Source organism: Poecilia reticulata, chromosome 7 (genome assembly GCF_904066995.2).
Source record: "Poecilia reticulata chromosome 7, P_reticulata-male-v2, whole genome shotgun sequence".
In the NCBI taxonomy this organism is placed as follows: Eukaryota; Metazoa; Chordata; class Actinopteri; order Cyprinodontiformes; family Poeciliidae; genus Poecilia; species Poecilia reticulata.
This window is the reverse complement of record NC_088836.1, coordinates 7,334,166-7,355,516: the sequence shown is the minus strand read 5'-3', so window position 1 is coordinate 7,355,516 and position 21,351 is coordinate 7,334,166. Positions and strand designations below refer to the sequence as shown.

Sequence of the window (21,351 nt, the reverse complement as noted above, 5' to 3'; positions counted from 1 at the left end):
ATAAACCAGAAGGAATTGAACTGAATAAAGACGGAATTGTATGATTATATATGAACTTGATTTGAAAGACATTAAGAAATGATTTAAATGAACTGGATCGTTTCTTTGGACCATGGCTGTAATTCAAATTTAACTTCAAAGTAAATCATAGAAAAATTGAATTTAATCGTATTGGATTCTATTGCTTTAATTAGAGTATGAGAGTGCGTAAATAATGTTTTCTAAACATTTAAATGCAGCCTGAACGACTGATGGAATCTGGAAAAGATCTTCCATTTGCATTTGAAAACAATTTCCAGACTGCAGGATGGATTTAGCTTGATAAGATCAAAGGCCGTCTGGTATTTCTAGGCAGATAAAACTGAATTAATCCAGCGGGAATTCAACCTCCTGTTGCTTGAAAACACACTGCTGGTCACAGTCTCTGTAAAACAAACCAATCTTCTGCTTGCCAGGCTCGGATGTCATCACCGAATCACACACCAACTTCCACAAATACACGTTTTAAGCTTTTATTTGCAGAAAAGTTGTCAAATATATTTACAGCAAAATAACAGATGCTTTCCTCAAACATCTAATGGCTCCTGTCAGCTTTATTAACAACAACAAAAAAAGTTGCTATTTTACACCTGAAAGACAATTCTGTACACACTAAAACATGGAAAGAGTTCAAGATATCATCCACAAGAGTTCGAGGAGGGTGTGGCTCTGTGCAGCATTTATAGTGAGGCAATTAAATCTTTTGTTGCATAGTGTTCAAGTGAAGTTATCAATATTCTGCAAAAAAGGTACATGGAAAAACAGCAGCAGAGAAAGTGAGCACAAACTGTGACATGAACTAAGACCTTTCACCTGGTTTGGAGGCTATAAAGATGAAACACAAAACAGAGGACAGAATTAATACCTCACAAGTAAAAAAAAAAAATAAAAATTAACTAAAAAAAATATAGCTCTATTACATCGTAGAACTGAAACCTTCACAGTTTGATGTTTGGTACCCTTTAACATCTACAGCTCCCGTAAGAGTTAGACATTTCATTTTACTACCAGATGTCACTTCATTTCACACTCTCAATATTTAATGCAGAACCAGCTGCTGCCATTTTGACCACACAAGTTACTGAGAGCAAACACACTGTTAGAGCTGAGCAGGAAAACATGACCCGCCAGGCTGAGAAATTAAAAGCTGCAGTATGTAACTTTTATATATAAAAAAAAATATTTTGTTACATATCTGTTGAAACTGTCACCAAGTCGTGATGGTGTGATAATCTGTGTGGGGGGGGGGGGACAAAGTTTTCCTGCCTTCTCTCAATGCTAACTAGAAACAACTAATCCGAACCTGGAGACAGGTGTTGGCGCCATCAATCAACAGCTTCTCCCCATTAGCAGAGCCTCCTGTGAATACTAAGACTTGATAGCATAGCCACCATGACGGCGGATAAACGGTTTTATTGTACCGGTTAGTTATCTTCCCGCCATTAGCGCTAAGACCCTCCTCCTGGCTCTGATTGGTCGCTTTTGATCGGGAGGAGTTCATTTCTTCAGACGGCAACAGCAGCACAAGGAGGTGGAGGAGATCAATCTTTTAACAGACTGTCTCATAACATACTTTCACGACATGGTGACAGTTTTAAATGCATATTAAAAATATTTTTATGAGTTACATACTGCAGCTTTTATGCAATTTACTTGCTGTTCTCAACAACCTGAGCTTATAGACTTAACTACGGTACATTCTGGATCAGTCGTTGACTTCAGTGTGGCCTTCTGAAGCCCATCGTAGCTTCCCCAACAACTACAGAAGCCTTTCAGAACAAAAGCAGCCTTCTCAGACTTCCATGCAGAATTAATCTACATATGATTTTCAATCTTCCTGTCGATCTCATGCCAGTCTGAGCATCCAGATGTACCCAGAGGGGGGTTAAATACCACCATCTGCCTTTAGATAAAGTCCTGGTAAAAACCCTTATTGGAGCTGTAGTTTTTAAATGAACATACTGTGGCTTGTAGGTGAGATGTACTTTTAGTCAAAACTCTGGGGAAAAGACGGGTGTTGGCTACCGGCCATAACCACAGAAGGAAGAATAAGACAGAGGAAAGATGCTTTCCTACTCAGCCACTGTGCATCCTATCCTCACACCTAAGACGTTATTACAGACAGTTGAGGGTGACGAGTGTTAAGCACGAGGTAGGCTCATGCTACAGAAGAACTAGAACAAGTCTCAGAACTGCTGTGGCTGCAGAGCCAAGTCACTGAAGGACACTCATGTCCCAAAGAGAGGCTGGTGACATTTCGTGCTCTCTCTCCCTCTCTGCAGGCTGTTTGTTCAGTCATATTTCCCTGGAAGTCCTTCAAGCTCTGGATTTTTCATTTACCTTTAGGGCTCTATAGCAGACAAGTCCAACCGTTGATTTCCTGTCTAACCAGTCAGCAGGCTACAACCGAAAGAGTTCAAATCACTTCAATAAGAGGGAAGGAGCCAGAGAAAAGGTCGAGTGTCTCCGTGTGCCTTTATGATCATTCTCAGATGGTACAGCTTCCAATTTCCTGAAGAAACCCCCAAATGGCAGCGGACAGTGAAATATTTGAAGACTCAATACTGATCACGTGTAAAAGCTACAAAGTAACCCACTTCACACCATCCAAACCCGTTACAAGCTTGAAAATATAAAAGGTGCAATGCTGGAAATGGCTGAAATCTGCACATTTTCTAATGTATATAGAGGTTTTTTGTCCGCCTGTCCAAAATGCCACACTCAACCTCAACAAAAATAACATTCAGTTGCTAAAACATGTGCTAGCGCTGGAAAAAAATAATCAGAAACCGATTCCTTGGTCATGAAGAACTCTTATGGCAAAGAAAAACCGTGTGCACTTTGTCCATGAGGGGCTCTTTGGTTTGAACAGGAAGTAATGCCCATTAAGATGAGTTTAAACTCTCTTGTTTGGTTACACCTGCACAGGTTGAAAGGCCTGATATGACGAGTTCATCTCAACTCTGAAAACCCATTAGATCTTCATCCTTCTGCCTCTGGAATGTGGCGCAGATCATTATCAACACACATCGCTGTCGTTCTCTGTATTTAAGCTTCTGGGAGATTTTTCTGATTCCTAATTGCACCTCAGTGTTGAACTCCAAGAGACCCCTCACCGTCTCCTCTGATATCATACCCGCTTGATGTGATTCATCACTTTTTGAATGATGAATCATTCAAAAAGTGTCACAACATTAGAAACAAAAGTGTTTGCACATTTTGCTAGCCTGAAACTTCACACGTTCGCAGACTTCTCAGGTTCGCATCTCGGTTCAGAACCTTTAGGATGAATTCTCCTGCAGATCCAGTTGACTCGGGGGGGGGGGGGGGGGGGGGGGGTGAATCTTCTTAAAGGCACAGGGATGTTTGAGGGTAGCAGTCATCTAATCTTCAGAGTTATTACTCCCACGAATGCTTTAATCAGTGAGAACACGGCTAACCTGCCTCATAGTTCAGTACAGTACAAAAGTTAAGAACAAACTCAAAACAAACTAGATTACAAAATGAAAGCTGCTTTCTGATCCAGCCAGCACTCTGACATTGTCCATCTCCCCAGTAAGCTAATAGAAAATAAAAATGAGATTGTAACGAGTTTATTTGCATATTTTTCTGCCCCAGAGGTTTGGAATAATGCTCCAGTTTGTCTTGCAGCCTCAGTTCTAGATCACGAGTCTTCACATTTCAGGTTGTCAGTCCTTTTTCCGTCCACGGCCATGGAGACGACAAGTCTGCAGAGAAACAGAGTGAAGAAGTCAGAAAGAGGCGACGACACACACAGTTACTTTTGAGGCTGTCAGTTCCTGCTCTCAAAGAATCTCTTTACGACAGAAGAAATCCAACTTTTACAATCCACCTTCAGCTTTGCTTCGTCTCATTCAGTATCCAAAACCATAGTTACATTTTTATTCCTCAAAACCTTGAGCTCTGTGAGTTTACTTAGCAAAAATCTTTTTTTTTCACAGACAGAGAGGTTTCCCTCTAATGTGGTAAAAAGAGGTTTTAAATGATGCTTCGATATCCATCTTTGGTTTCCTTTTTATTCTTTGTAGTTATTCAAAATCAAAACTGAACAAGGACATGACATCAAAGTAAGTCCCAGGTTGCTCCACTATTCTCCTGCAGAGGAGCAGCAGTGGGAAGTGACGACTTCAGGAAGGAGCAGCTGCACTGGAATCACCTTCTTGGACAAATGTCCTGTTTTCTGTTCATTGAACCGATGTTGGGATTTGCTGTAGGTTCAACTAAAGAAACTGCAACACCTTGTGCATTTAGGATTTGTTTAGACGTTTAATATTTAAAATTGTAATATCTGGTTTACATTTCTAGAACTGGTTTTGTTTCTGGTATAGGGTGAGATGATATCCACCAACCACAAGTCTGTCCAGTTATTCAGCTATAATGTTTGTGTATATATCTAGTCTAATCGCACAGTAATTTTAGAAAATCCTACATATTCAAAGGCAAGCTCCAGGTTGTTTATTTTGAGCCCTATAAAAGAAATAATTCATATCATACCCCTTGGTAGGTGAAAAAGGTACAAAGAAAATATGTATATAGATTCACTTATATATAAATATACAGTAATATATGTACAGAAAGAACAAGACAGCTGCGTTTCCATTGGCCTTAAAATTACGCAAATTAGAATAACAAAAGTTAATTTGCTTAATGGAAACAGTTTCCACAGAACATGTTTCTCAATAAAAGTTTTTGCGATAGAACAAAGTGGGGTTTTTTTTCAGATGTATCAAAAGTAGTTTATTTTGTAAAACTGCAATGGAAGCACTTTTTTTTTAAATCACGAGTCATGTGATCAACAATCGGATATTGTCACTGGGGCAAACCATGAAGATGACAACAGGAAGTAGTTGGAGCATCATGGCGCGGCAGGGTTTTTATTTCGTGAACAAACTTATTCACATGTTATTTTAATTGTGTTTGTTGTTTAATTACAACCCCACAATTATGAAATTGTGGGTTTTTTTAGCGGAATGTCAACAAAGTTTTGGACTTCATGCTCCATGAAGACAATGGACTTCGTGTTCCTCATTAGCATTGTGAGAGCTGCTCTGTGTTGTTCTCAGTTGATGTTCAGACAAAACTTTCAAACCATGGTTTCACAAAACATAAACAGATATAGGTTTGATCTCTCCAGAACATCTCCAAAGACGGTGTTGCTGGACAACAGTGACTGACAGAGAAAATTGTCAAATACATCTAAAGGTATAGATGAAACATCCACTTACATATGAAGAGATTTCAATATTCCAGAGTAAAATCATCTACATTTTCACGTGAAATTATTTTCTGAAACATCTGGGTATAGACATTTTTTTTTTTTTAACAAACATTTAAATTTGTTGCATGCATAGGCCACATACCTAATAACGAGTTTAGAATGGTCCTAACCAACTGTACAAGTATTGGCACCATATACAGTGGGGAAAATAAGTATTTAGTCAGTCACCAATTGTGCAAGTTCTCCCACTTAAAAAGATGAGAGAGGCCTGTAATTGACATCATAGGTAGACCTCAACTATGAGAGACAAAATGTGAAAAAAAATTTGAGAAAATCATTTTGTCTGAATTTTAAAGAATTTATTTGCAAATAATGGTGGAAAATAAGTATTTGGTCAATAACAAAAGTTCATCTCAATACTTTGTTGTATATCCTTTGTTGGCAATGACAGAGGTCAAACGTTTTCTGTAAGTCTTCACAAGGTTGGCACACACTGTTGCTGGTATGTTGGCCCATTCCTCCATGCAGATCTCCTCTAGAGCAGTGATGTTTTGGGGCTGTCGGCGGGCAACACGGACTTTCAACTCCCTCCAAAGGTTTTCGATGGGGTTGAGATCGGGAGACTGGCTAGGCCACTCCAGGACTTTGAAATGTTTCTTACGAAGCCACTCCTTTGTTGCCCTGGCAGTGTGCTTGGATCATTGTCATGCTGAAAGACCCAGCCACGTTTCATCTTCATTGCCCTTGCTGATGGAAGGAGGTTTGCACCCAAAATCTCACAATACATGGCCCCATTCATTCTTTCATGTACACGGATCAGTCGTCCTGGTCCCTTTGAAGAGAAACAGCCCCAAAGCATGATGTTGCCACCCCCATGCTTCACAGTTGGTATGGTGTTCTTTGGATGCAACTCCGCATTCACTTTCCTCCAAACACGACGAGTTGTGTTTTTACCAAATAGTTCTACTTTGGTTTCATCTGACCATATGACATTCTCCCAATACTCTTCTGGAACATCCAAATGCTCTCTATCAAACTTCAGACGTGCCTGGATATGGACTGGCTTAAGCAGGGGGACACGTCTGGCACTGCAAGATCTGAGTCCCTGGCGTCGTAGTGTGTTGCTGATGGTAGCCTTTGTAACATTGGTCCCAGCTTTCTGCAGGTCATTCGCTAGATTCCCCCTTGTGGTTCTGGGATTTTTCCTCACCGTTCTTGTGATCATTCTGACCCCATGGGCTGAGATCTTGCGTGGAGCCCCAGATCGAGGGAGATTAGTAGTGGTCTTGTAGGTCTTCCATTTTCTGATTATTGCTCCCACAGTAGATTTCTTCACACCAAGCTGTTTGCCTATTGCAGATTCAGTCTTCCCAGCCTGGTGCAGGTCTACAATTCGGTTTCTGGTGTCCTCCGACAGCTCTTTCGTCTTCACCATAGTGGAGTTTGGAGTGTGACTGTTTGAGGTTGTGGGCAGGTGTCTTTTATACTGTTAACGACTTCAAACTGGTGCCATTAATACAGGTAATGAGTGGGGGAAAGAGGAGCCTCTTAAAAAGAAGTTACAGGTCTGTGACAGCCAGAAATCTTGCTTGTTTGTAGGTGACCAAATACTTATTTTCCACCATTATTTGCAAATAAATTCTTTAAAATTCAGACAAAATGATTTTCTCAAATTTTTTTCACATTTTGTCTCTCATAGTTGAGGTCTACCTATGATGTCAATTACAGGCCTCTCTCATCTTTTTAAGTGGGAGAACTTGCACAATTGGTGACTGACTAAATACTTATTTTCCCCACTGTATCACCAAAATGCTAAATTCATCATGCATTAGTATGTGTGGAATCAATAGGATATGTGGCATTGCTTGAACAGAAGGGAAGAAGACCAAGTGTTATTGTGGGGTAGAGTCTCAGCCGCAGTTTGTTCCTGGAGGGAATCTTGCTGAACCTGCATCCATGTTGGGTTCAGCGTTCGGCTCTAAGAATAGCCCAGCGGCTGACATGCAGCGGCTCGTTCCCCTTTTACAGGTTGCATAACAGCAGTGCACATGTTAGGAACACAAGCTCAGCAGGAGGCATGCGAGCTGGGGAGCCTCAACCAAAACTACAGCATCCACTCCGTACTGCTGACTCAGAATTTCTAGTCTAACACCTCTAAATGTGGGCTTAGTTTTTGTTTAAATCTGTCAATAGAGAAAAAACACACAGAGTGCACACAAACAACCCAGATACTAAAAATCAAATTTGAGGATATATTAAAATACATCAACTTTTGGCTTAGTTCACTTCTTCCCAACAGAAAAACAAGACCGTCTCCAACAGACCGTAAGTTTCAGCAGCGATTAAAACAGCTTCAGGAACATTTTAATTATTTTAGGTAAACACCAGTCACAGTCTGATCACCTGCAAAGAGTTCTTCAGTAAGCATCAAGATTAGCATTGTCAGATGTTCAGACTACTGTCTCTTTCCTCCAATAAACTGGTCTTGCTCATGTCTGAAACTAATGCCTGACCTGATCAGTTCTGACGTAATGCTTCAAATGTCTTTTGTTTAAGAGGAAATTATTGGAGAACAACCAAAGAAGCCCAAATAAGAAAAAGTGGAAGAGGACATTTGCAAAAATGGTATTCCCTCTTACCTGCGTTTAAATTTGCTTATGACAATGTTCTGCGTCACCAGCCTTTCAATGGTATGAAGCCAAGTTTACATCATCAGCAGTTTCATAGAAATGCTGATGAAATGTGTTGATTTGCATGTTTTACCACCTCAAAACAACAGAGCCAGCAGGAAAGCCAACACTCCTCCACTAATGGAAATGAAGGGAACCATTAGCATCATTAGCATACAAATAAGAGGCTTTCAAATTAAAAAGAGATGTTCCAGTTCATCTCACACTTCAAGTGTATTTCACAGCTGGAAGTCCTAATCTAAAGGCTGCGTCTCCACGAGACCACCGTCTGGAAAACGCTGGTATTGTTGGATGTTGATTGGGGAAAAGCTCCATGTTGAGACCATCGAGACGCCTTAAGTCAGCAGTATTGTTCATGCCAAGCCGCTAAATGGCGCTAGGATTTTTGTACATCATTGAAAATGCATGCACGTTTAACTCTTAGCTTCCATTTCACTCGCTTCCACCTCATCGTAAACAGCAACCCATCCAACCAAGCAACACAGATCTATTCTTCAGCAGGGATTGTGTTGAACTGAATAGGTTAAGTAGTAGAGCAAAGCACAATGCTGTCAGCCATTGTTTTTGTTATCTACCTATGCATGTGTAGAATGAACCCTGCAATCGTTCATTCTGCGCCTGGGTGCTTTCACGCCTGCAGACGCCTCCGTCGGAGATCTGGTTTCAAAACGATCCGGCGTGAGAGACGTGTAAACAAACAACTAGATCACAACAAAACTGTTACACTTTCACTCAAAATTACATTTTTATTGCACTGGGAAAATCTCATCCATTTTCTTCTGCTGATCAGGCGTCGGGTCGCGGGGGAAGCAGCTCAAGTAGAGAAAACAGATTGATCAAAAAATCAAGCCTTTTGACTCAGCTCTCTCTTCACCATGACAGACTATTACAGCGCCCGCTTTACTACAAACGCTGCTCCAATTTTCATTCATTCATTTGTGAACAAGATCCTGAGATACTTGAACTACTTCACTTGGGGCAGGACCTCTTCCCCGACCCAGAACAGACACTCTACCCTTTTCATTCTCACAATGTCAAATTATGACTGTTGCCATCTTATGTCATACCTGGGTTTTGAACCAATATTCATGTTGTAATGTTTACAAAATGTAGGATCTTCTTGGCAGAAAAATGCAACTACTTTTTATACAAGTGTAAGTAAAACCAGGCAATAAGTGTTGAGTCACTTATTTCTTAACTATAGGGAAAAAAAGACTGGTAAACTCAATGGACAAGCTATATGTTGACAAAAGAAAAAAAAATCAGATTATTCCATTTAATTTTTAGGGCAGAAGCAACTGCAAACACAATCTAGCTTTTTTTTTTTTTTTTTAGCTGAACATTAAAAGCATGAAAATGTACAATAATCTTTCCAGTTTAAACACTCAGCAGAGACATAGGTCTTCCCTCCTTATTTCAGCAGATGCTGCCAGCGCCCCTTTTCATCAATTATTTACACCTAGAGAGACGGCTTTTCTGCTTTATTATTCACAAAATGATCCCATTAACATCACAAAGGCAGGACAATACATCCACACAAAGCATGGGACAGATCCGTTCGACTTAAAGGGGATTGAGACGTGTAAACCAATTAGATCCAACACAGTCACCATGAATGAGGACAGCAGACTGGAAAAGATGTGGACAAATGTTATTCTAAAGCACGGCATAGTCACGGTTATGCCTCTACTATCCAGGAGCTGTACATTTTTATGGAGAAAGAAGAGATAATAGATACAATTTCTGACCAGGCTTGATTTAAGTCTGATTCATTTTACCACAACTTATAACGCTATAGATTTAGAAATCTATTTTTGTGAGTTTTCTGCTCAATTCTGTTAAACGTCTTGATAAACAAAAACACACTGAGGTGTTTTAGTCGACCAGTTATGCAACAGCTTGATTGCGTAACTGGCTCTGAATCCCAGAAGAAAAAATTTTTTTACAGCCTCCCCAATCACTGAACCCAGACTTTTACAAGCATCCTATGGGCACAAACGTGATGGACACTCCCAGATCCCAGAAAGGTGCCTCCCTCTGGTTCCCCAACTGCTGTTCAGAACATGTTGTACAATACAGCGTCCTTCAGAGGAGTACCATCAGAAAGTCTGAATTATCGGAATCCTGTTTTTAAATGCTTTTGAGCATTGAACTGCGAAGCAGCAAAGCCTTGGAGGCATTGGCATGTGCATTAGAACCGCTCTGGGCTGTAAAATGCCTCAACTTGTAGAACGATTGTCAGTGCTGTCAATTAAACAAAAAAAAAAAATTTGATTCCTGAAGTAATGAGTATACACAGAGAAAGAGAGGAGCTGTCAGAGCTCTGGCCTGTTTAAGACAGAGAGGCGTAAGCCTGGCACGCAGCGAGAGGACAAAATGTTCCCAACCAAAGTCTCCATAAGCCTTGAACCAGCAACACTCGCTGTCCAGCAGAGGAATCAGATGAGAGTTTGAGGTCTGGTCAGGTGGACGTCAAAATAAAAACATGCACATGATTTTCAATATTCTGATTTCACCTAAAGGCAGCTCTATGAATGACTTTTTCACTATAAGAGGACTTTAAAAGCCCCCAAACACAGTAAAACACAAATATTAGTTACCGATGGGGCCGATACGATTCATTTAATGACTCCAGGACCTCAATATTTAAAATTCTTCAAGGCAAATGGTCTTAACTGAAGGTCCATTAAACTGTTTTACCATTTATCTCACTGTGTTCCAGCCGGATAATGGTTTGTGCAGGTCAACGCTCTCACTTCCAGTGCCATGTGCTGTTAACATCTGTGCAGGGAGGCAGCGGGGGACAGAAGGAACTGCCACCAAGAAAGAGACAAAAACTGCCAAAACTATACAATAATCACTTTAAATAAAAAAGATTACACAGCTCTGTGTGTGTGCTGCAGAGCAGAACTGGTGTTTCACATCAGCTTGACCTCCGACCTCAGCAAGAAACATCCACCACATGTATGGAGTTCACTGGTGGCTGCTGGGCTCTGATGTGCAATAAGAAACCATGTAAACCATGATCACTGAGATTACATGAAAATGGCCAGAGAGGATGAATGAATAGTATACAAGTTTTATAGCTTTTTCACAATATTCTCATGTTCTGAGTCGCATAGTGAAAAAGGAGCTGAAAAAGTGGTTTCTTATAAAATTTATCATGAAATTAAAAAAAAACTAAATGTATACTTTCTGGTAATTGGATCTATAATAATGCAAAGTTTTAAATAAATGGAGTTGAAACTGATAGTTTATCAGAAAATCTTGAAGGGATCATTCTAGACAACAAACTCAGTTGGAAGCCTCATGTTGAATATATTAAATAAAATTGTTATAACTATTGGAATGTTGTTTAAAATTTAAGATTCAATAAATGTTAAAGGCTTGAATGTTGTACACTCCTCCTTGGTTATTCCCTATTTGTCATATTGCTCAGAAGTTTGGGAAAATGCAAGCACAACAACCATTGATATATTAGTTAAGTTACAAAAAATAGCTTTTAGGCTTATTAATAAATGGGATTTTGTGAACCAACTATCTTTTTATTCAAAGTAATACTTTTAAATGTAAAGACATTGTACATATAAAAACACTGAAAATACTGGTATAAACCGTTGAACAAAAATCTTCCTTCTGATACTCAGAAATCATTTAAGTTAAGAGAGAATAAATATAATTTGTGAGGTTTGTTAGAGAAAAAAAGAGGTAAAGTTTAGATGTGTTGCAGTTATTGGTGTGAAACTGTGGAATGAATTGAATGATGATTTTTAATTATGTTCTTTCTTTAAAAGAGCCTTAAAATATAAAATGATAAAAGCTTATACTGTTATGTAGATGTTTATTGTGTAACCATGCATGCAAGTACTGGATGTGTATTTTCGTATATACATGCATATTTAAAAATAAATGTATATATGCATATACACACTGAATGTATGCATTTTATTTTGACTTTATCCTCATGATTTAATTCTTCAAAATGTTCTTTGTGTGACTGAGTGGTAGATTCTGCATAATACAAGAGAAATAAAACCAGGCTTGTTGTTCCATCATGCCTCGCAGGTTTAGCTGTGTTCATCCTGCTGTTGTCAGCTCCCTTCAGTTTAGCAGCTGCAGACACGAACACCCCAGTAGCAGGTCCAACAGCCACTCCTCCCCTTCTTTCCAACACTAATCACTAATCCTTCTTTCCAACAGATGACAGCTTTATCAACTGAACCAGAGCTAGCCTGTTGCGTAACCGTCTATCCCATCGTGCCACAAGAGAACGAGGCCAATTGGAGGCAGCAACGAAACATCCCGATTGCTCTGCCCCGAGCGCTCCCCGCCCTGAGCAGCTGGGTGGTGTTATGTCACAGCGTGAGCAGCCTATTGTGATGAAGAGCTAACAGAATGGCTGAAAGGAGCGCTGAGCTAATTTGCCAAGCAAACCCAGAACTCAGGCCTGGTCAGTGGAGAGTTCAGGTTCAAACAAACAGCGGCCGGTTTGGGTCGCTGAGCATCCACTCAGCGGCAGTTTGATGTCATACAGGCAGCTTCTGCTCCAAATAGCAAACTGAGACAATTAAGATCTTATAGGGACACTTTACTGCATTGCTGCCACCACAAACACATTTTTGCTAAATGTGTTTAGCAAAGTGCAAGATGCAAGATTTAAATAATCTCTCTCTTTAGATTTTAAAATTTGGACGATTATCAGCATTATCAGTTATATAACTAACCTACTAACTGAAGCTGATAACCTAAACGAATGCACAAACAATAATCATGATGTTCAAACTGTTTCACTCCTATTTTGTTGCATGGAGTTGTTTACCTTGTATATCAACATAAATGAATTAAAGTTTAGGTCAGAGTGTATCTCAGATATCTACTGAAAGTAGGGCTGTAACGACTCCTCAAATGATTCAAGTACCTCGATTATTAAAACTCCTAGAGGCACATTATCATCTGCAGCATAATGTCCAATTTTCAAGTTTGGTCCAGGGGAAATGTATTGATTGATAATGTCTATTGATTGTTTTTCTGGGGACCAATAAACATCCGTAAAGTAACTGGTAAGACGCATGGAGTACAACAGCCTTTCTTCTCTCAGAGTTGCTTCCTGGTGGCCGGTTCCTAGCGAACGGCGGGGAAGCGCGTGGCGGGTGTATTTATACAGGTGAGCGAATGGACTGAACACAGCATTTGGCTGTGCTGTGGTTGATGCTTAATGCAAGTGTAACTTTACAGACAAACCGAAAAATAAATTTACCTCCATTCCAGGCTCAGCAAATGGGTGGCGGAGTGCATTGTGGCGGTACTGGTAGATGTGTTTCTGTGTGTGACGGAGGAGCCAAATCCAGTCGTTGCTTTATGTGCAAAGTGGGAGTTCACCTATTGAACTGACTAAAGATGAATACATGAACTAAAAACTTGAGTACAAACATATTTGCAAGTCTCTTTGTGAACCTGCCTCTTTATTATCCTGCAAGTTTTGGGATTTATTTCATTGTTTTGTGTTAGTTGTCATGTAGTCCCTGACAATGGCACAGCCCTATTCACAGCCTGCTGTTAAGAGTATTTCACATAATGAGCATGCAACGCTAAAGATATTTGGAGACAACACCTTGTTTCGGGCTTCACTCACACATCCCAGGTGTTAACACCTAATCAAAGGCTGTTTGGCCTCAGGCTCAGATTGTACCTTTCCTGATTCCCAGTGGCAGCATAAATGCCAACTTCCATTTATGATAGGCAGATCTCTGGTTACCACACCCTGAGTTTAAAAAAAATTATCCAGCTTTGAAACTGGATTAAAAAAAAAATACAGAAAAAGGTTGAAGTTTCGATTTTTATTTTTGACTATATTCGAAGCCTTACACGCTAAAAGGTGTTTTTGGCTGTAGTTCATTTTATGGACTTATTTACATTAATCTCTCTTAATTTATTTGTTCTGGTGATGACAACTTAATTTGAATCAAGTTAAAAGTTACAAAACAAACTTACTCAAATTAACTAGCACTATAAAAAGTGCATTTGAAACAATTAAGTTCAATGCCGCGTTCGTATCCTACGTCTGACATCATGACAAGATTCACCTGGACAGATCCTGTACCGACCGGCTGCTGTGGTGGTGCAGGGGTAGAGCCCAACTCACATAAAGAGACATTAGTCCTCAATGTGGCCATCGCAAGTTCGATTCCAGCCTGATGATCTTAGCTGCATGTCTTCTTCCTCTGTCATTATTCACTTTCCTATCCAACTACTCTCAAAGGCCGCCTGAGCCAAAAAAAACCCTGGTAAAAAGTAAATCATTTATTAGTTTACTTCTTTATTTGAAGTAAACTAAATGATTTGAGCAAGACTGACTTAAATTTGTCATTTTTAAACACACTTAATGAATTCAGTTAAAACAACTCAATGAATCGAGTTGGATGAACTTAATGAATTCACGCTCTCAGCGTGGAAAAGACACTGGCCCAAAGACTTAAATTATTTTTCGGTTTATTTGCTCTCTGACCATCACACTCTGACTGTTGGTAGTTGTGCGCCGCTTCACCTGCTGACTGCTGTCTGATCGCTCCCGGATGTCTCTTTTTCCTGCATTGAGCCTCGATGTAGCCAAACTCCGTCAAGTGTTTGTTTTTTAAATGTCATATTAGATTCGTTGTGTTGATGCTTTTTGACCCGTGCTTCAACTCAAGGTAATTTTCCATCACAACACGCAAACGTCCCCGTTCACTTTGAGCTTTAAAGTTTCACACAACATCGTTTAGGATTTGTTGCTGCGTGCTTGCACAGTGTGAAGGAAAGAGGAGACCAGCTGCACACGCAGGCTGCAAAGTGAGATACAGGTGATCGGTTTGGTGATCGGCTACAAAAGACAGTGATCGGCGATCACCAATCATACTTTTTCACGGAAATCGGTCGATTATGATCAGAGGCCGATCGATCGGTACACCTCTAATTACTAACATGGAAGAATGAGAGGCAGCCTACCTGGAGAGGAAATGGGCCCCTTCTTGGATGGGTTGGGGTAAAAAAGGAAAGGTTTAGAAGCGTTTGTCATGCAGCAAAAGTGACTTGATCCATTCTTATTTCCAGTTGGAGAGCATCTGGTCGGTCCTGAGGGTTTACTGCAAGCATGTCCAGAAGGAGCTTCTTTACCCCTTCAGTCATAGAGCTCCTGGCCTTCTGAGGGATGTGCAGAACCATCTTGGGGTTCTCCAGCAGAGCTTCCCCAACAGGAATGATCTCAGAGCCCTGTCGAACGTACGTGCCCAGTAGTTCACGTTTCGACTCTGCATCAATGAACGTGATTCGTTCGACCATTGCCCAAATGATGATGCCAAGGGCAAAGATGTCAGCTTTAGCTGTGTAGTGGCCCTCCCAAACCTCCGGGGCCATATAGAAGTCTGAGCCGCAAGCTGACGATAACCAGAACTTGTTGATGTTGACAGTGTTGTACTGGTTGCTCCCTTTGCCAGCAGCTCTCGCTGTAGGATCTTCTTCACTGCTCTTGGAGGTTAGTCCAGCACAAACTTTACTGAGGCCAAAGTCTGCTACCTTAAGTACAGGTGAACCAGATTTCTGTGAGATGAGAATGTTGTCTGGCTTCAGGTCCCGGTGGACAATGTTGTTCTTGTGAAGGAAAGCAATGGCACTTGTTAGCTGGAGCATGAAGCTGCTGTTGGTCTGGGGGTCGGGTCGCCGAGACAAGATGTACTGGTTGAGGTCCCCACCTTCGCAGAACTCCATGACGAACCAAAGGTAGCATGGCTCCTCTGGGTAACCAAGGATGCGCTCACCTTAGGATTAAAAGAAGACAATACTTTGTTACAACTCTAAAAGTCAAAAATGTCCAAATTGAAAAAGCAAAAATCAAATAATGCTCAGAAACAAGAACACAACTCTTTTCACATTAGCTCAGCATTAACGCTAAAAAACTTTCTACAAATCTAAAAGCAATGGCATTTTCCAGGAAAGCTAAAAGTGACAAGGTTTTATGCCATGACTTAAAAATGTCCAGTCTCCACTCACTCAGTCACTTCTACATGAAAGATCACAATTGATTTATTTACTTACTTTCATGGAGGCACATTTTCCAGTACTTCTCCAGTTTCCCAAGGTCTTTCAAAGTTTTACCTTAGACTGCTTTTTCGTTTTTCACACCAGTACTGACCCCATCATTCACTTACTGATTAAAACATAACTAAACAAAACAAACAACTGACAAGTCTGAAAATTTTTCAGAAGATAAATCATGTCTAGTGAGGCACTGAAGGACCAGAAATCATCTTCCTCAGATGATCGGTTGTACAGTCAGCCCTTTGAGAAAAGTCTTGTTAACGTGACAAGATGGTAGTAAAAATCAACAAGGATCCCATTTAAGTTGGTTCTTTGTTTATTTGTTAATGTAAAAAAAAACTTTCTTTCAAGAGGACTGAAACTGATTGAAATTGGGCTTTTCCATCAGTGGTACCAGTGCTCAACACTAGAGCTAGTGTTGGAACCAGTTCTAACTGGTTCCACAAAAGAACTGGTTTGCTTTTACACCACCTAAGAGCAAAGCCAGTCATGTCCTGACAGTGTTTCAAAAGGTTGATCCTCCCCTGCTTTATTCTGGGTTTATGCAAGTCTTGAACAGCATGGCAACAGCTTTCCTAAAATCACCACCTTGACTTATTAAATTCTTTTAACAGCTCCTTTATGTAGTTGAAAATACCAGCTATAACTTAGCAGAATATTGACCTTTTTAAACTTTGAAGGGTTAATTTCAGGATAGACAGCAGGAAAATAAGAGGCAGAGAACCAGTATGGTGGAAATTACTTCAAGAAACAGCCAGTGTCCAAATAAAAGCTTAAATTATGAATGGATTATGGCTTGGCTGGTTACCTGTTGTGGTTTTAAAAAGGTACGTTTCTAAATCTGGTATCATTAAAGCGAGAGACGCAAGTTATCAATTAATGAGTTAATCTAAAGTTGATTGATCTCATTCATTGACTAAAAAATAATTTATATGCAGCCATTTTCTTAAAAACCAGAGTTTTCTCTTGTATCAGGATGTCCTCTATAATATGAAGGGCTAAACTTTTCACAACATACTGAATTTAGAAAAACAAGCTGATTTTTTGCGTCAGCTGTATCACATACTGACTGAAAAAACAGAAAATTGTGGTTGTCACATTAAACTTAAACATATTTATAAGACAGGAACCTCACAGGCCTAACTGGACATTATTAGGTCAAAAATTAGTTCCATTGAGTTCATTTATAAACTATTAATTGTAAGTTGAGTAAATGTTTGGATCCCCATCACGTTAGATATTTTGTATTTTAAAGTGTAACCAGGGTTTTACTCATGTTTTAATACCATGAGAATTTCAGTTTCATAGTTTCTACAAAGGACTGAATATACAACTAAAACATCACCTCTACAAACCTTTCAGTACATTTCTGATGAACATGATGACTATTTATCCAGCCCAGTGCTAAAGACCTTCACAGGTCTTTAGAACTTGCTGTCCTTTACAAATCAATTGGATATTTGTGATTTGATGTAGTGTGATCCAAGATGTGTGTTGATTTAATGTTATAGAACCTGTTTTATTCAGAACAGCTCTCTATATCGCTGCAATCAGCTGAGCTTACAGCACAAAAACACAACACTTTGGGACCAGACTGATTTCATGAAGGAGCAGCGACTGAGGCATCAGTGAAACTAGATTCATGACACGAGGAGGAAACCATGTCACTTGCCCGCATTGACCTGTCGTGATAATTACTGTGGGGTTGTCATGAACCGTGCCATGTCTGCTTCTTTACTTCACATTTCTGAAACTTACGAGAATCAGAGCAAAACAAACTAAAATGTTTAAGCTGAAGGCTTCAACATTGTGGCTGTGATCTATTATTTTCTATTACATCACAAAGTCTAGAAACAATGACGCTGAAGGATTTTACTTAGAGAGCCGGAACTGTGACACTTACATAACCGCGCTGCTATTAAAAGAAGAGTCGTAAACATAGCAGCTGGGTTTAGTTGGAAACATAGATTGAACTAGCAAAGATTGAGTTAGTATCTATAATATAGAAAATAGTATGATCAGCAAAATCACTAACTATATCAGAAGAGGCGGACATAAATAAGTCAAGTAGAAACCCCGACCTGAGCTGAAAAACGTCTGAATCATAACTCTGTGGCTGGTTTTTTAAGTTTTTGAGTTTATGGTGCAGCATTAATGTTAAACGTCTAAGTGTTTAGTCAGGAAGAAAGTCTCTAACATGTCGCCAAGTAGTACACTGTGTTCTCGTTTGCGCTGGAGGAAGCACAGCGTTCTCTCTGTGGTTCTTCTAGGTGATGTACAGTTACATCACTGTCAGACAGGAGGCTGCAGAAGGAAATCCATATCACTGGAGCAGAACAACTTTTCCCTTCAACTACAGTAAAAAAAAAAAATGTAAATGCAAACTACTTAATTTGAGTGCAGAGTTAGCTGCTAGCACCAGCAGGTCCTAATTTCATTTTATTTTGAAATACAGAAAAGTGATAAATAGTTATTGCTTTTAGCTAATTTTAGTAATGCAGGCTAAAATTATTTGTGCTTGCTTACATCCAATCAATTGGTTAAATCAGAAGTTTTCTATGCAGCAACAACATCAAAGTTTGGCTATAAGTTGCTGACACCAGTCAGCACATTAGCTCCTAAATAAACTCAATTTACAGGCCCTTGTTTCAGGTTTCAAGGCCTTTGTCTAAGCACTGTGTGTTTTGCAGAAGCACAGATACCTTTGAGGGAGGTCTCCACTAGCCGCAGATACTGCTTGGACTTCTTGTTACCGTGGCTCATCTTCTGGGCCAGGCCGTTCCGCTGCAGCACGCACTCCTCTAGTTGAACCACATTCTGGTGTCGGTTCTCCAGGCTCGTCAGGGCCCAGAACTCGGCCAATGCCAGTTCGACGTTTTCTGGGGCGTCGCACTGGAGCCTCTTCACCGCAACCCTGGCCCCTGTTCTCCGGGCCACGGCCTCGTACACCACCCCGTAGCTTCCCCGACCCACCTCCCGCAGCAGGCTGTACCGCGGAGACACGGCCGCCGCCGGCCTGGAGGGGTCACTCCGGAGGAAGGAGATAGAGAAGCAGTCCTCGTCCTCTTCCTCGTCCATGGCCTCGGCACGCTTGTTGTTGTTCCCCACTGTGAGGGAGCGGAGGACCTTCACTGCCTCCCGCTTCATCTTGGCGGCCACGCTGCGCCTGCAGCTCCGCACTCCGCCGCTTACCTTTCTTCTTCTCTTCCCGTCGCATATATCCATAACTTATTTTTTGTTGAAAGTAAACATGAGGCGATTACGTGTTTATCTGTCATTACTTAAACTCTTACCAAATAAAAGTTGGCCGTTCTTACGTCTTTCTGGTCGAGGTTTGGAGAAGTTAAACCTCTGCCTGTCTAAAATGTCAGACTTGCTTCTAGCTGTTAAAATATTAAAAGTTGCCGATAAACCTGCCGATGCGCCACAGGCTGCCAGTCCAGATGTTCTAAATATTTGGGCTTCCTAAACAAAATGTTCCAGCTCTTACAGAGAACAGAAGGCGTGGCTAGGCTGCAGCTCCGCCGCACATTGATTGGTGCAGAGAGAAAAAGCTCTCTAACATACAACTCCGTATTTGTTTTAGTTTGAAACGAACAATTGTTATTAATAGCAAGCTAATTGCTACTTAAGTTAAGAAACACATGTTTGCACCGGGTTATAAATTATTATCCAGCGTAAATGGTTCTGTCCTCCAATTGTAACATGGTGGTGGGAGCACGTGTACTCAGGCATGCTGCATGCACGGCTTTAAATCTGTCACATAACTGCACGTCTGGTTGCACATGCATGGATGGATGGACAGATAGATAGTAAAAATACAACATGTAAGTAATATATATATAGCCCACATTTGTACAAAAGATTGTTTAAGAGAACCAAATGAAGACAATTTACCTGTGCATAATTGTTTAGAGACGTTATTAGAGAGGGGACAAATAATTTAAACGTTTTTGTTAGCGGAGGTGGGGGGGGGGGGGGGGGGGGTTGTTTGTTTGTTTGTTTCTCCCAGAAGGAAGAAGGTGATAAAAACACAGTGAAGGAAATGTCCTTTGTGATCAAGGTAGCATTCCTGACCACATTTCCTCACCTGGTGATGAACAATATAAATGTTTCAGGCTGAGGTCAACCCTCTCCTCCTCAACATAACACATGAGCCTGTTGTAAAAATGTCAGCAACTTCAAGCAAATTTAAGTTCATTCATACAGATTTTCCTGGCTTCTCCAACTAATCTCATCTCTGAAGTTACATGTATTATTAAAAATGTAAAATCAAATGACAATCATCAAAACAATGATAGTATAGCCAACTAGTTTTGATTCAACACTTGAATCAGTTAGTTTTGGTTTCAGTCTAGATTTTAAGAAAAAAAAACATAAATGCTGATACATGTATTTTATACATGTATCAGCATTATCACCCTGAATCTTAAACAATAACATTAAAATCTCCAGTATATGTTTGAAACACCCATTAAATCACCAGACATTACTTTGTATTTATCCAAACCAAAGCCATGTAAAACACTGTCACATGTAACTAGTTCATATTTTTTACAATCACAAAACATCCAGCAGATTTCTCTAAAAGGCACCTACACTGTAAAAAGATATTAGTTCAACCAACTTAATTGAATTGCTTCAACTGGTAACAAGTAAATCAACTAAGTTTATCCAACCAAACTTATTAAGTTTAACCGGCTCAAGTTATTATGTCCATCCATCCATCCATTTTCTTACACCCTTGTCCCTTGGTGGGGTCGGGGGGGTTGCTGGTGCCCATCTCCAGCTGATGTTCTGGGCGGGAGGCGGGGTCACCCTGGGCAGGTCGCCAGTCTGTCGTGGGGCAACACAGAGACACACAACCATTCACACACACAGTCACACCTAGGGGCAATTTAGACAGACAAATTAACCTGACAGTCATGTTTTTGGACTGTGGGAGGAAACCGGAGTACCCGGAGAAAACCCACACATGCACAGGGAGAACATGTAAACTCCATGCAGAAAGACTGGGGCCGGGAATCAAACCCAGAACCTTCTTGCTGTTGCCTTGCAGCAACAAGGCAACAGCTCTACCAACTGCACCACTGTGCAGCCCCGTTATTATGTCCATCCAACTCAATTTACTAAGTTTATCAAACTCAATATATTATGATAATTCAAGTCAATTTACTAAGTTTATCCAACTCAATTTATTAAGTTGGAGTTGTAACTTTTAAGTTAATTGAACACAAAAAAGCAAGTTGTCATCACTAAACCAAATGAAATAAGTGAGATTAACGTAAACAAGTCCATAAAATAAACTAC

The 21,351-nt window shown here is 40.3% G+C and overlaps 1 protein-coding gene across 1 annotated transcript; it reads right to left on the bottom strand.

The window, feature by feature from the left end:
* Positions 1-498: 498 nt before the first annotated feature.
* On the bottom strand, positions 499-19,573 carry stk35 (serine/threonine kinase 35). The gene is made up of 3 exons (XM_008412998.3): positions 18,744-19,573; positions 14,953-15,761; positions 499-3,767 (listed from the first exon to the last, which is right to left on the bottom strand). Exons 1-2 carry the CDS (start codon positions 19,264-19,266, stop codon positions 15,019-15,021), a joined length of 1,266 nt encoding a protein of 421 aa, XP_008411220.1. The 5' UTR covers positions 19,267-19,573; the 3' UTR covers positions 499-3,767; positions 14,953-15,018.
* Positions 19,574-21,351: the final 1,778 nt, after the last annotated feature.

What these genes read in the sequence shown, in the direction of transcription:
- stk35 (XM_008412998.3), bottom strand. Translation starts at nt 19,266, where the DNA reads ATGGATATATGCGACGGGAAGAGAAGAAGAAAGGTAAGCGGCGGAGTG. An exon ending in AGTGGAGACCTCCCTCAAAG is followed by an intron (nt 15,762 to 18,743) that starts GTATCTGTGCTT and finishes TTTAATCCTAAG; the next exon opens with GTGAGCGCATCCTTGGTTAC.